The sequence below is a fragment of the Neophocaena asiaeorientalis genome, unplaced genomic scaffold, assembly GCF_003031525.2.
Source record: "Neophocaena asiaeorientalis asiaeorientalis breed wild unplaced genomic scaffold, Neophocaena_asiaeorientalis_V1.1 scaffold135, whole genome shotgun sequence".
Taxonomy (NCBI): Eukaryota; Metazoa; Chordata; class Mammalia; order Artiodactyla; family Phocoenidae; genus Neophocaena; species Neophocaena asiaeorientalis.
Window position 1 is genome coordinate 833,780 of NW_020175190.1, and position 14,380 is coordinate 848,159.

Below are 14,380 nucleotides of genomic sequence, written 5' to 3' on the forward strand. Positions count from 1 at the left end.
CAAAAAAAAAAAAAAAAAAAAAAAATCCTTGACAGAATACTAGCAGCCCTAAATGAAATACTGGCAACCTGAACTTGACAACACATTAAAAGGATTGTACTCTGTGATCAAGTGGGATTTATCCCTGGGATGCAAGGGTGGTTCAACACAGGCCAATCAATAAATGTGATACACCACATTAACAGAATAAAGGATAAAACCATATGACTGTCTCAATAGATGCAAAAAACACCTTGGACAAAATTCAACATCATTCCATGATCAAAACTCTCAACAAACTGGGTATAGAGGAAATCTATATACCTCAATATAATAAAAGCCATATATAAAGGACATGCCCACAGCTAACATCATAGCTTTTCCTCTAAGATCAGGAAAAGGACAAGGATGCCCACTCTCACCACTTTTATTCAACATAGTATTGGAAGTCCTAGCCAGAGCAATTTGGCAAGAAAAAAGAAATAAAAGGCATCTAAATCAAAAAGGAAGAAATTGAATGATCTCTGTTTGCATCTGTTGCATTTCTATATACTAACAATGAACTATTAAAAAAGAAATTAAGAAAACAATCCCAGTTATAATACTATCAAAGAGACTAAAATACTTAGGAATAAATTTAGCCATTAGGAATAAATTTAGCCAAGGAGGTGACAGAACTGTATACTGAAAATTATATGACATTGATAAAAGAAATCAAAAATTACACAAATAACTGGAAAGATATCCTGGGTTCATGGATTAGAAGAATTAATATTGTTAAAATGTCCACATTGCCCAAAGCGATCTACAGATTCAATGCAATCCCTATCAAGATTTCAATGGCACTTTTCACAGAAATAGAACGAACAATCCTAAAATTTATGTGGAACCACAAAAGATCCTGAATAGCTAAAGCAACCTTGAGAAAAAGTTCAAAGCGGAGGCATCACACTTCCTGGTTCCAAACTATATTACAAAGCCATAGTCATCAAAACAGTATGGTACTTGCATAAAAACAGACACACTGACCTATGAAAAGAATAGAGCCCCAAAATAAAGCCATATATATGTGGTCAACTAGTATTTGAAAAGGGTGCCAAGAATACACAATGGGTAAAGGACACTCTCTTTAATAAATGGGTGTTGGGAAAACTGTATGTCCATATGGAAAAAAATGAGACTGGATCCTGATCTTACACCACACACAAATATTTATTCAAACTGGATTAAAGACTTAAATATAAGACCTGAAACCATAAAACTAGAATATAGGGGAAAAGCTACTTGACATTGGTCTTAGCAATCATTTTTTGGATATGACACCAAGAGCATAGACAACAAAAGCAAAAATAAGCAAGTGCTAAAAAGCTAAACTAATCTAAAGAGCTCCTCTACAGCAAAGGAAACAATCAACAAAATTAAAAGGCATCTTATGGAATGGGAGAACATATCTGCAAACCATATATCTGAGAAGGGGTTAATATCCAAAATACATTCAGGAACTCATATGACTCAATAGCAAAGAAAACAAATAACCCAATTAAAAAACAGCAAAGAATCTGAATAGACATTTTTGCAAAGAAGATATACAGGTGACCAATAGGCATATGAAGAGGTTCTTAACATCACTAATCATTGGGGAAATACAAATCCAAAACCACAATGAGAAACGATGTTGGTGAGGATGTGGCGAAATTGGAACCCCCGTGCTTTGCTGGTGGAAATGAAAAATGGTACAGCTGCTGTGGAAAATAGAATGGCAGTTCCTCAGAAAATAAGATATAGATGTACCATATGATTCCGTTATTCCACTTCTGGGTAAGTACCCCAAAGAACTGATAACAGGGACTCTAACAGATATTTGTATATAACAGCATTTTTCACGAGAGCCCAAAGATGGAAACAACCCAAATGTTCATCAATGGACAAACGGAAAAAGAAAATGTAGTCTAGGTACTTCCCTGGTGGTGCAGTGGTTAAGAATCCATCTGCCAATGCAGGGGACACGGGTTTGAGCCCTGGTCCGGGAAGATCCCACATGCCACAGAGCAACTAAGCCAGTGTGCCACAACTACTGAGCCTGCGCTCTAGAGCCTGTGAGCCACAACTACTGAGCCCGTGTGCCACAACTACTGAAGCCCGTGCATCTAGAGCCCATGCTCCGCAACAAGAGAAGCCACTGCAATGAGAAGCCCGCACACCGCAACGAAGAGTAGCCACCACTCGCCGCAACTAGAGAAAGCCTGTGGGCAGCAACAAAGACCCAACACAGCCAAAAATAAATAAATAAAAGAATTTTTTTAATGTAGTCTATAAATACAATAGAATATTATTCAGCCTTTAAAAAAGGAAATTCCAATACATGCTATAACATGGATGACCCTTGAAGACACTATGGTGATGGAAATAAGTCAGACACAAAGGACAAAAATTGTACCATTCCACTTACTTTGGGTACCTAGAATAGTCAAATTCTAAGACAGAAAGTAAACAGTGTCTACTGGAGGCTGGGGAGCAGGGAAAATGGAGAGTTGTTGAATGGGTACAGAGCTGCAATATGGGATGATGAAAAAGTTCTGGAGATGGAGAGTAGTGATAGTTGCAAAACAATGTGAATGTACTTAATGCCACTGAGTTGTACACTTAAAATTCAGATCTCACCCCTATCTCTCTGAATCAGATTCTCAGGGCTGAGGAAGTTAGAGTCCAACCCTCTCCATCTTTTTTTTTTTTTTTTTTTTTTTTAACTCCAGTGGTGATTCTGACAAAAAGACAGAATCAAGAATCACTTGTCCAGAAACTATCAAACTCTTAGAGGAAAACATAGGAAGAACACTCTATGACATAAATCACAGCAAGATCCTTTCTGACCCACCTCCTAGAGTAATGGAAATAAAAACAAAAATAAACAAATGGGACCTAATGAAACTTCAAAGCTTTTGCACAGCAAAGGAAACCATAATCAAGACCAAAAGACAACCCTCAGAATGGGAGAAAACATTTGCAAATGAAGCAACTGACAAAGGATTAATCTCCAAAATTTACAAGCAGCACATGCAGCTCAATAACAAAAAAACAAACAACCCCATCCAAAAATGGGCAGAAGACCTAAACAGACATTTCTCCAAAGAAGATATACAGAATGCCAACAAACACATGAAAGAATGCTCAACATCATTAATCATTAGAGAAATGCAAATCAAAACTACAATGAGATATCATCTCACACCAGTCAGAATGGCCATCATCAAAAAATCTAGAAACAATAAATGCTGGAGAGGGTGTGGAGAAAAGGGGACACTCTTGCACTGCTGGTGGGAATGTGAATTGGTTCAGCACTATGGAGAACAGTATGGAGGTTCCTTAAAAAACTACAAATAGAATTACCATATGACCCAGCAATCCCACTACTGGGCATATACCCTGAGAAAACCAAAATTCAAAAAGAGTCATGTACCAAAATGTTCATTGCAGCTCTATTTACAATAGCCCGGAGATGGAAACAACCTAAGCGCCCATCATCGGATGAATGGATAAAGAAGATGTGGCACATATACACAATGGAATATTACTCAGCCTTAAAAAGAAATGAAATTGAGCTATTTGTAATGAGATGGATAGACCTAGAGTCTGTCATACAGAGTGAAGTAAGTCAGAAAGAAAAAGACAAATACCGTATGCTAACACATATATATGGAATTTAAGGGAAAAAAATGTCATGAAGAACCTAGGGGTAAGACAGGAATAAAGACGCAGACCTACTGGAGAACGGACTTGAGGATATGGGGAGGGGGAAGGGTGAGTTTTGACAGGGCGAGAGAGAGTCATGGACATATACACACTAACAAACGTAGTAAGGTAGATAGCTGGGGGGAAGCAGCCGCAAGGCACAGGGATATTAGCTCGGTGCTTTGTGACAGCCTGGAAGGGTGGGATAGGGAGAGTGGGAGGGAGGGAGACGCAAGAGGGAAGACATATGGGAACATATATATATGTATAGCTGATTCACTTTGTTATAAAGCAGAAACTAACACACCATTGTAAAGCAATTATACCCCAATAAAGATGGTTAGAAAAAAAAAAAAGAAAAAAAATAAATAAATAAATAAATAAAAAAGAATCACTTGTCAACATAATATTAAAGATGCAGGTCTAAAAATCTACAGCCGAGTTTAACCAACTGTTTAACAAAGTCCAAAATCTTGCTACATACTTGGAAAACATACTTCGAGGTTACCTGGCCCAAGCCCCTATTGTCAGGAAAGAAGAATCACTTCTACAACAATCTGTACAGATGTTCACCTGGGGTCAGCATAATCATTTTCAGTGATATGACATTCACATCTTTGTGAAAGTGTCAAACTTTTTCTTTCTTTGAAAACTTCAACTGTTCTTTGTTATATTAAGCCTAAATCTGCTTTATTGTGTCGTACTTATCAGACTAATTCTGCCCACTAGAGAAACATAAAATACCATGTGACTAGACTAGTCTGTAAATTTGTTTCTTTTTAACGTCAAATTAAATGTCAGCTGGTCAACCCTTGCCAAGTTCCATGTATCTATTTCCTTCAATTCTTCTTCACGGGACTTGTTTTCCAGGCCCTTCCCCACTTCACCTGTCTTCTTCCAGATACACTCTCATTTGCCCATTATGTGAATCACCTCAAGTCCAGTTTTTCTAAAGACCTTAGTGCTTTCAATGAATTAAAAAGTCTGTGCAAAAAGATAGACTATTCATATATGAGTTTTATTTAACTTCCCTCAATAACTTAAGCAATTAACCCTGCAGATAAATTTTTAAAATTCATTCTATGAAAAAAAAAAAATTCATTCTATGAAGAACCACCTTAGCTTCCTCAATGTATAATTATAGGCATTCTATCCATACCTCCTGCCATGACTAGGTGACACCAAAACCTCTTACAAAGTCAATATTATTATTTTGATATTTGAATATAGCCAACTACAAGAATTGTTTCCTCACATGCCACTTCTAATCCAAAGGGTATTCTAGGGTACAAGTAAAAAAAATTAAATGTACTTTATTCTACCTACCAATTATAACATTTACAAATATCAGTGGTTTATAAACCAATAAAATTTGGGGTAAAAACCAAGAATTAAAACCAAGATTAGATTCTTTTGAACAGACCAGAGATTAATAACTGGCTTTGAAATTTTTCAGATAAAACAGAATTTATTCTACCTTTAAATATTAAAATAATACTTAATTAGCTACAGAATATACATTTTAGAAAAAATTAGTACATTTTAAAGAACAGCATGATTATTTACTAAGAAATCCTTATAAATAATATCATTATATAATTGGATAAGTATTAATGGTACTACTACACTTTTCCAAACTACAAAATTTTGAACTTATATTCCTTTATATTTATATTTATATATGCATATCTAAAAGTTTTTAGAAAAGCAAATGTTTATAGGAATAAAGAATTCATATTTAAATATTTTATAATAACAGATTTTAAAAACATTTTATAAAAGTGAAATTATTTTATTTACAGACAAACTGGCAAGTAATTAAGCAGAATCCCAAACATCATTTGGCATAACTTATCAAAGGATGGATTTTTGTTTGTTTATAATGACAGGTTTTGGTTTTTTTTAGAGTCCAATATTTTCTTCTCTTTTGAGAAGTAAATGTACAGTATGAAAAAGCCTTCATGTCATTGACATTATAGGAATTATCTAGTTTATAATCCATATTTATATACTTTAAGTATATTATCAACTTCCTTTGAAATTCAAAAATAGTTAAGATTGCTTGATACTTCATAAATTATACCACCTGTAAAATAACCAAAAATTAGATTACTCTCGAATAATTTCATTTAAGATATAGTTTAAAAAGTATATATATATATTCCTTTGTAGTATATACATAATGTAGTATACACATATATACTTCATGTATATACACGTGTGCATTTATATGTATGTGTATGCATGCATGCACACACTCACACACACACACACTCACACACACACACACACACACACACACACACACACACACACACAGTTTTCTTACCCCTGAACTTATCTCCAGGCCTTTTGGCTGACTTTGTTGTTGTTTATGATGTCCCGTGAGCAAGCCTCCAGCAGTAAGGTTTGGAAAGCTCTGAAGATAAGCCTGTGACCCTGAGAAATTTCCTTCTGCCATCCCCACCAAGGCTGGCTGTTTCTCCTGAGTGTTCCCGTGCCCTGGCCCAGCTTGTCCGGCAATGTGCTGATTTGGAAGGAATGGTAACATGCCCATGCCAGCTGTTATAGTTGTTTGCGGTGGAATCAGATTAGATGCTGTCGTGAACCACAAATGCAAAAAGGTTTTGGTTAGATGAGGCTTATTCACAATAGTCCTTTTGATTTTGTCAAGTTACGGGCAGAATGTGCAGAAACCTATTTTTTTACCTATTAGAGAATAGTTAAAATACAAAAGGTGAGGTTAAAGGTTATAAATTAGCAGCCTCCTGTATGGAAAAACAAAAACCTCTAATAGTAATCATGCTTTTCCTATTTTCCACAACTTCCAGGATAATCTCAAGGATATTATATTTTTTAGTTCCAAGTTTTAATTGTACATTTTAGAAGGTGAGAGCAAAATTTATATACTTTTTGGCACTTAAGTTATATCAGTGCCTTTTTTTTTAAGCCCAGTCATTGTAATTTGCCTGCTTTCATATTTGAAGGGGATAATTAACTAAGCCTTCAGTTTAAAAACAGTCTCTGACACTCAAAAATTAATAAAGTTACATTAAACCCAACAATACATTTAGTCAGCCAGGTTGCACCAGCTCGTAAGAGTCAACTGTGCTATCTCTTCCCAGATCTTGAGTTCAACGTCTTTGCATGGGTAACCTGAAATCAGCCATGGTTGGACTGTTTACACACAGAAATCCACGAATGTTACAAATCAAGACTTTTTTTTTAACCCAGAGAGCTGGTTTTTAAACACCAGCACACCACTGGTTTAAAAAAACATCAATATGTATGAGTAGCTAAGCACCAAATGAAAGTTTAACACATTAAAGTTTTACATTTTTATTTACAGGGAGTAACAAGAAATTCTGGAAGAAATAAAATTTTAATAGGAAAATCCTGAACCACTCCATTTTTTAAAACTCTATAGGTCAAAACTAAATGAAAAGAGCTAGTTTTGACAACTCTCTTAATTAAATCCAAGTTATATTTTACAAATTCACTAAACAAATTTCTTAAATTATTTTTAGTACTAACTATTTAGAGACAGATTCTCAGTTCTATCTTTTAGCAATATATTTATTTGGACACTTTGAATTTTCAGTGTTCTTAAAGCAGCAGTGCTAAGGCAAATGGCTAGTTATTTAATCCAACACAAATTATATATAAATATCTGTATAGGCTTTTAGGCATACAATATTTAATTTTTAGGACAGACTCTATCACACTATAAAAATTTCTATAGCTGTCTACTGGTTTAACTTTTGCCCAGTCAATTCCAATAGTCTGAATTGATTATTTGACCATTTGACTTGGTTTTATGTACAAGAGGCTAAATATGTTACCCATTTTAACTGACTTGGTTTTATTTCTTTTTTATCACTGGTGGACTTTCTCTTTTTTCCCCTCAGCATGCTCACTTCAAACAAATTTCAGTTAAACTTCAAATTGAAAGTGCCTTTCAAAATCACATAAGACATCCTGGTATACTACCATGCTATTATTCTGAAAAGAAAAATAATTGTTCTGTTTAAATTTGTTATATTTTAGAAGCACATAATACACTTTTTTTTTTACTACTAATTTGGAGCTCACATTTTAGAAATAATACAAATAAACAATCAAACTTTACATTTATCATTACCAGATATTTCTTAATAAAGCTAAGGGTTTCTTATCCAGGCAAAAATTAAATGGATCCCTATGTAATGTGCTGTCAGCCCAGTGGGCAGCATGTCAGTCTCAAATAGATCTATGTCTCTGCCTCATGCTGCCGTGAACCTTCATCAAATATTAAAGCACATCCAACAGAGAAAGTCTTATCTTGGCATAGAAGCAAGTCCATCAATAAATAACTACCAATAGTATTCTAATATTAAAAACAGAAAAGCCAAGAGGGCTCTTGAAATTTTAAATGATTGAATAAAACTCAAATCTGACCTTCCTGTAAATAAAAGTAGAATACAGGTACACTATCTTTAAATCTCAAATCTGACTGTCTACTGACGTCTCAGCAAATACACATAATTTACTTTTATGTGCTTCTCCAAGATGGCCCAACTCTGTTTTCAATGGAAGCGGTGACCCTATCCCTACTGCAGCTTGAAGCACCATAGCTGGGGGTTCTCCAAGTAAGCCTGGTTTCTGCAAAAGAAGAGAAGAAAAGACTTTTGCTCATGGCAGCAAGACATAACCTAATAAAAAAGCTACACATGTGAAAATTCATTAACCATCTGACCAACAGCCTGATTATAGAAAAGGAATGAACTCATTTCAAATGAAAAAAAATAATTCCACACTTACATTATTAGTATGAATATTCTCAAACTTCATTAATTGTTGCTGTGCCAGTGGTACATGAGAAAGATTCTGAAGAAATAAATTAGAAGTATTACCCATAAGTGAGCTCTGTGAAAATGATAAAACATTAAGTTAGTTTAATTTTGAAGAGCTACTTGTTGTGTAATTCATTGTAAAGTTCAATTCCTGAGTTGATCTGAGCAAAAGCAACAGCTTCGTAATATTCTACTTTCTAATTACCGGCAACACTAATTAATTCTTTCAGTAATACACAAGATGTGACCATACAGTCATGAAACTAATTCCATATCCCTTCCTTCTTTTCTTCCATCTTTCCTCCCCTCCCCTCACCCCTTTCTGGCTTTGATGTCACTATCATTCAATGATTTATTTATTCATTTAATCATTCAACAAATATTTATTGAGCACTTCTATGTGCCAGGCACTGTGCTACAATACGGTCTGCCCTCATGGATCTTATAGTCCCCTGAGGAGGGGAGACATTAATTAATTATAAAAACATACAATTAAAAATGGCAATGAGTGTATGAAGGAAAAATACAAGGAGCTATGGAAACAAATAGTGGTGGAACTTGATTTAGATTGGTAAATTCAAGGAAGGTTTCCCTGAGGAACTAACTCTTGCACAGAGATCTGAAGGCTGTGGAGAAATAACTAGGTGAAGTCTGGGGGAACAAGGTGGTGCTGCGGTGGGAAGTATTCCAGGTAGAAGAACAGCAGGAGCTAAGACCTAAGGAGAAGAGAAGAAAGCCCTTCACGGACCACAAGCAGTTCACCAGAGCTGGGACAGTGACACCTAAGGCATATGAGAGGCAGGAGAGGCCAGCTTAGACAGGCCCTCAAGGCGAAATTAAGCAGTTGGTCTTTATTTTAAAGTAAAGGGAATATTGTCAATACTCTGGTCTCCCCTCCCATATCACTTTAAACCTTATTGTAATTAACTGTTTAATGCTTGTTCTCTCTATTTGTTGAAATTCTATAAGGATAAGGACTGTGAATATTCTGTTCAATGCTATAGCCTCAATGGCTAGCAGAGTGTCTAGTACATGTTAGATTTTCAATAAAATATGTTGAGTAAATGAATGAAAAATGTACAGGTCATATGTTAGATTCTAAGAATGAAAAATAAATAAGCCTTTTCCTTAAAAAGCTGCGTTTAGGAACAGACATTCATTCATTCAACCTATAACAACCCATTTATCATGTGTTAGGTTCGATTTGTAATTAGGCTTCTATATAGATATAGCCTTAAACAGTACCTGAAATTAGTAGGTAATATTTATCTCCAATATTACGGATATCTATGTACACAAACATAGTTTAAAATACTTATCTGAAAAAGGTAAGAAAAAAAATTTTTACTCTCATAAATATATAAATTATTTCTATAACACTGATTAAATTTTAAGAATATTATTTATTTTTCTTTTTGTAAATACTTTTTTGAGTTAAGACCACATAAAACTTGTTTTGAGCTACTGAGTTATTTCTAGAAAAATATACCACAAAATATTCCTCTTCCCTTCTTAATGCCCTACAAATAGGAACCAATAAATATATAAACTATGATGCTTTGATTACCTTAATTTGATCTGATTTCCTTATTAAGTTCTGTTTTTAGGTAGGTACACTTATTACCAAGAATTTTATTTGGAAACAAAATACTCATTTGACTCCTTGAGAACTTTAAGTGTAAAGAACAAACAAAATATTCACTCCAAATGTTCGATGCTTCAGTACTCAATGCTATTTATATACCTGATGTGCTTTATTCAAATGTAAAAATGCAGGGGAGATGGATGGATTCATCAGATGTGGCAAGCTGTGAGGTGTTCCAAGGACTGCTTTAAGAAAATAAAAGTAAAAATTTAACTTTATGATATCTATGGAATTCAAAAATAAATAAAACCAACTCCAAAAAGGGTAAATGAATATTCCTTTAAACTTTTAACATATGTAGTGGAAGTTCAATGATATACTGACCTTGTCATTGTACAAAAAGTGACAGGCTCCTTTCCTTGTGATTCAACTCTAGAATTTGATTTTAAATTCCAACACCTTCTGTCTTAACGGAAAAACACCAAACCTAGCCTTTCTCTTCTCTGGCACTTAATGCAAGAAAACTAATTCCACCTTTTAATAAGTATAATACTAATTGAACCCATGTTATTTGCTCAGTATTTTTGTTAGTTTTTTTTGGGTATTCTGGCAGTGGGTCAGGTGGGAGGGGAAGGACAATATACAATCCTTGTCGTTAAAGCTTATAATCCAATTAAGAAGAGAATATGTACATTTAAAGATATTTCATAAAAAAACCTACAGAAGCAACGATACTGTATATAGTTGATAAAAGGAATAAATGATAACCATACTCTTTATCAAGTTTGTCTAAGAGTACAAATACCAGAGTACATATCAGAAGAGATATTTTAAGAACATACAATATACAGACAAAAAGAAACATGAGATAGAAAATATATGAAGCAATTCATCTAATTATTAGATGTAAATTGTCATAATATACAGCTAATTAGAATCATAGAAGGTCAGGCTTAGAAAGTACTTCAAAAAGCACGTAATCCAATGATCAAACGTATTTGAAATTTATACATAACACTGCTACAAGTTCATTCATGCTTTAAAAACTTTGTTCCAATTTTTTGTTACTTGCGGAGACAATCCATTACATCTTTGGAAAACTGACCATTAGAAAGCACTTTCTTTAGAATGAACCAGTTTCGATGATAGATGATGGGAAGATTAGATCATTAGGATAAGTTGCTTATAAAGGAAAATACTGTTTATTAGGAAAGAGGGGTAAAGATCGTCATTTCATAATGATTAAGGGGTCAATTCATCCATTAGGATGCAACAATCTTAAATGTCTGTGGACCAAATAACAAAGCTTCAAAATATATGAAGCAAAAACTTCTAGAACTAAAAGGAAAAGTAGACAAATCTACAATTATGGTTAGAGATTTCAATACCACTTCCTCTCATTTTTCAGACAGTCACTGTATTTTGTTATAAAACATTAAAATATTTTTTCACAGCTTTTAGTGAATATCGTATTTCCCAGTTTAAAACAACAACCAGAATTAATACATTCTGAAAATGTCCACAGTCTCACATCTAACTGCCCTTACCCTTAGATTTTGGCTAGGTCTCCCACTGAGACTCTTGCTCCCCTCAATAATTGATAGCATAAGTGGACTGAAAACCAGTAAGGATATAGGAGACTTGAACAACACTGTCAACCTAAAATTTATATACAAAGGATTATAAAGCTGAAACGAAGTGACAGAGTGGCATGGACTTATATATACTACCAAATGTAAAATAGATAGCTAGTGGGAAGTAGCTGCATAGCATAGGGAGATCAGCTCAGTGCTTTGTGACCACCTAGAGGGGTGGGATAGGGAGGGTGGGAGAGAGAAGCAAGAGGGAGGAGATATGGAGATGTATGTATCTGTATAGCTGATTCACTTTGTTATAAAGCAGAAACTAACACACCATTGTAAAGCAATTATACTCCAGTAAAGATGTTAAAAAAAAAAAAAACTGATTTGCAAGGCAGAAATAGAGACACAGACGTGGAGAGCAAACATATGGACACCAAGGGGGGAAAGCAGAGCAGTGGGGGTAGTGGAGGTGGTGGTGGGACGAATTGGGAGATTGGGATTGGCATATATACACTAATATATATAAAATAGATAACTCATAAGAACCTGCTGTATAAGAAAACAGTCTTAAAAAAAAAGAAAAGAAAACTGATGTTCATAGTCAAAAAAAAAAAAAGGATTATAGTATGTCATGACCAGGTGTGGCTTACTGTAGGAGTGAAAGATTGGTTTAACATTCAAAAATCAATCAATATAATTCATCATGATAACAGACCAGAAATAAAAAAGCCACATTGATGATATCAATAAATGGAGAAAAGCATTATATAAATCCCAGCAATTACCATGATAAAATATCTCAGCAATATAAAAATAGAAGAAAAATTTCCCAGCTTGAAAAAGAAAATCTGTGAATAAAAAACTATAGCTAACATAATGCTTAATAATAAAAGAATGAATGTTTTCTCTGTAAGATCAGGAACAAGGCAAGGATGTCCACTCTCATCAGTTCAATGCACAAATTTTTCAGGAATTTCTATCAACTGCAATAAAGCAAGAAAATAAAATAAAAGGTATACATATTGTAAAGGAAGAAGTAAAACTGTGTTTATTTGTAGATGACATGACTGCCTATACAGAAACTCCTAAGGGCAATACCTACTATTGATAGAAATAGAAAGCAAGACTGCAAGATACAAGATAAATAGACAAAATCAATTGTACTTGTATATGCTAGCAACAAGCAGTAGGAAATTGAAATTTAAAAAGTAATACTATTTAAAATAGTATCAAGAATATATAAAGAACTCAGCAACAAAAAGACACACAACCCTGTTCAAAAATGGGCAAAGAACTTGATTAAGCATTTCTCCAAAAGAAGACACAAAAATAGACAACAAGCACAAGAAAAGATGCTCAACATAATTAGTCATTAGGGAAATTCAAATCAAAACCATGATGAGTTGCCAGTTGATTCCTACTTGGATGGCTAAAATTAATAATAATTTTAAAAACCCAGAAAGTAACAAGAGTCTATAAAGTTATGGAGAAATTGGAACCCTCATACATTGCTTTGGGAATGTAAAATGGTGCAGCCACTGTGGAAAACAGCTTGGCAGCTCCTTAACAAGTTAAACATAGAATAACCATATGACCCACCAATTCTAGTTCTAGGAATATAAGCCCAAAAGAACTGAAAACAAATGTTAAAATGCTTGTACATGAATATTCACAGCAACACTCTTCACAAGAGTCGAAAAGTGAAAACAACTCAAATGTCCATCAGTGTGATGTACATACGATGGAATATTACTCAGCCAAAAAAAGGAATGAAGTACTGATACATATTACAGTACTCAAAAACATCATGCTAAGTGAAAGAAGCCAGACACCAAAAGTCACATAACGACTTCTGTTTATATGAAACATGCAGACTAAGCAGAAGTGTAAAGACAGAAAGCAGATTGGTTGTTGCCAGGGCCTGGACAGAGGAGGAAATGGGAAGTCACTGTTTCATGGGTCTGGATTTTATTTTGAGATAATGAAAATGTTTGAAAGTAGGCAGAGTTGGTGATTCCACAACATTGTGAATGTACCAAATGCCACTGAATTACTGACTCTGAATTCTGCCTCAGAAAATTACTGCAATAAAAAAATAGTATCAAGGAACATGAAATGCTATGGATAAATCTGAAAAAATATGTGTAAGATTTATACCCTGAAAACGACAAAATATTGCTGGGAGAAATTAAAGAAGACCTAAATAAATGGAGAGATATACCGCACTTAGGGCAAACTGTTGTCAGTTCTGCACAGATCAGCATACAGATTCAACACAATTCCAATCAAATTTCCAGCAGACGTTTTTCATAGAAATTGACAGCTGACTCTAAAATTTATATGCAAATACAAAGGACCTAGGATAGGCAAAACAAAGAGAAAAAGAACAGAGTTGAAGGACTTACACTAACTGATTTCAGGACTTATTATAAAACTGTATATAATCAAGACAATGTAGTATTGATATAAAGGCAGACATTTAGATCAATGGAATAGAAACAGAGAGTCCAGAGATAGAGCCATATATAGATGGTCAATTGACTTTTGAAAAAAGTGTCAAGAAATTCAATGAAAAAGGATAATCTTTTTTAACAAATGATGCTGGAACAACTGTAAAAAAAAAATTAACCTGGACCTTTACCTCGTATCATAAATAACAATTAACTTGAAAT

At 34.2% G+C, this 14,380-nt stretch overlaps 1 protein-coding gene across 3 annotated transcripts in view; it reads right to left on the bottom strand.

Annotated features, from left to right (window-relative positions):
* The window catches only part of RAVER2 (ribonucleoprotein, PTB binding 2), a 104,071-nt gene that overhangs the window by 36,627 nt on the left and 53,064 nt on the right, over window positions 1-14,380 (bottom strand). The window contains exons 6-9 of one of the 3 annotated variants that reach the window (XM_024764751.1): window positions 10,285-10,370; window positions 8,509-8,574; window positions 8,238-8,349; window positions 6,038-6,306 (exon numbers count right to left, since the gene is read on the bottom strand). In XM_024764751.1, the coding sequence (XP_024620519.1) occupies window positions 6,038-6,306; window positions 8,238-8,349; window positions 8,509-8,574; window positions 10,285-10,370 (533 nt within the window). Of the gene's footprint in view, window positions 1-6,037; window positions 6,307-8,237; window positions 8,350-8,508; window positions 8,614-10,284; window positions 10,371-14,380 lie in introns of all 3 variants that reach the window. The other 2 variants (XM_024764750.1, XM_024764752.1) reach the window with 2 other exon arrangements.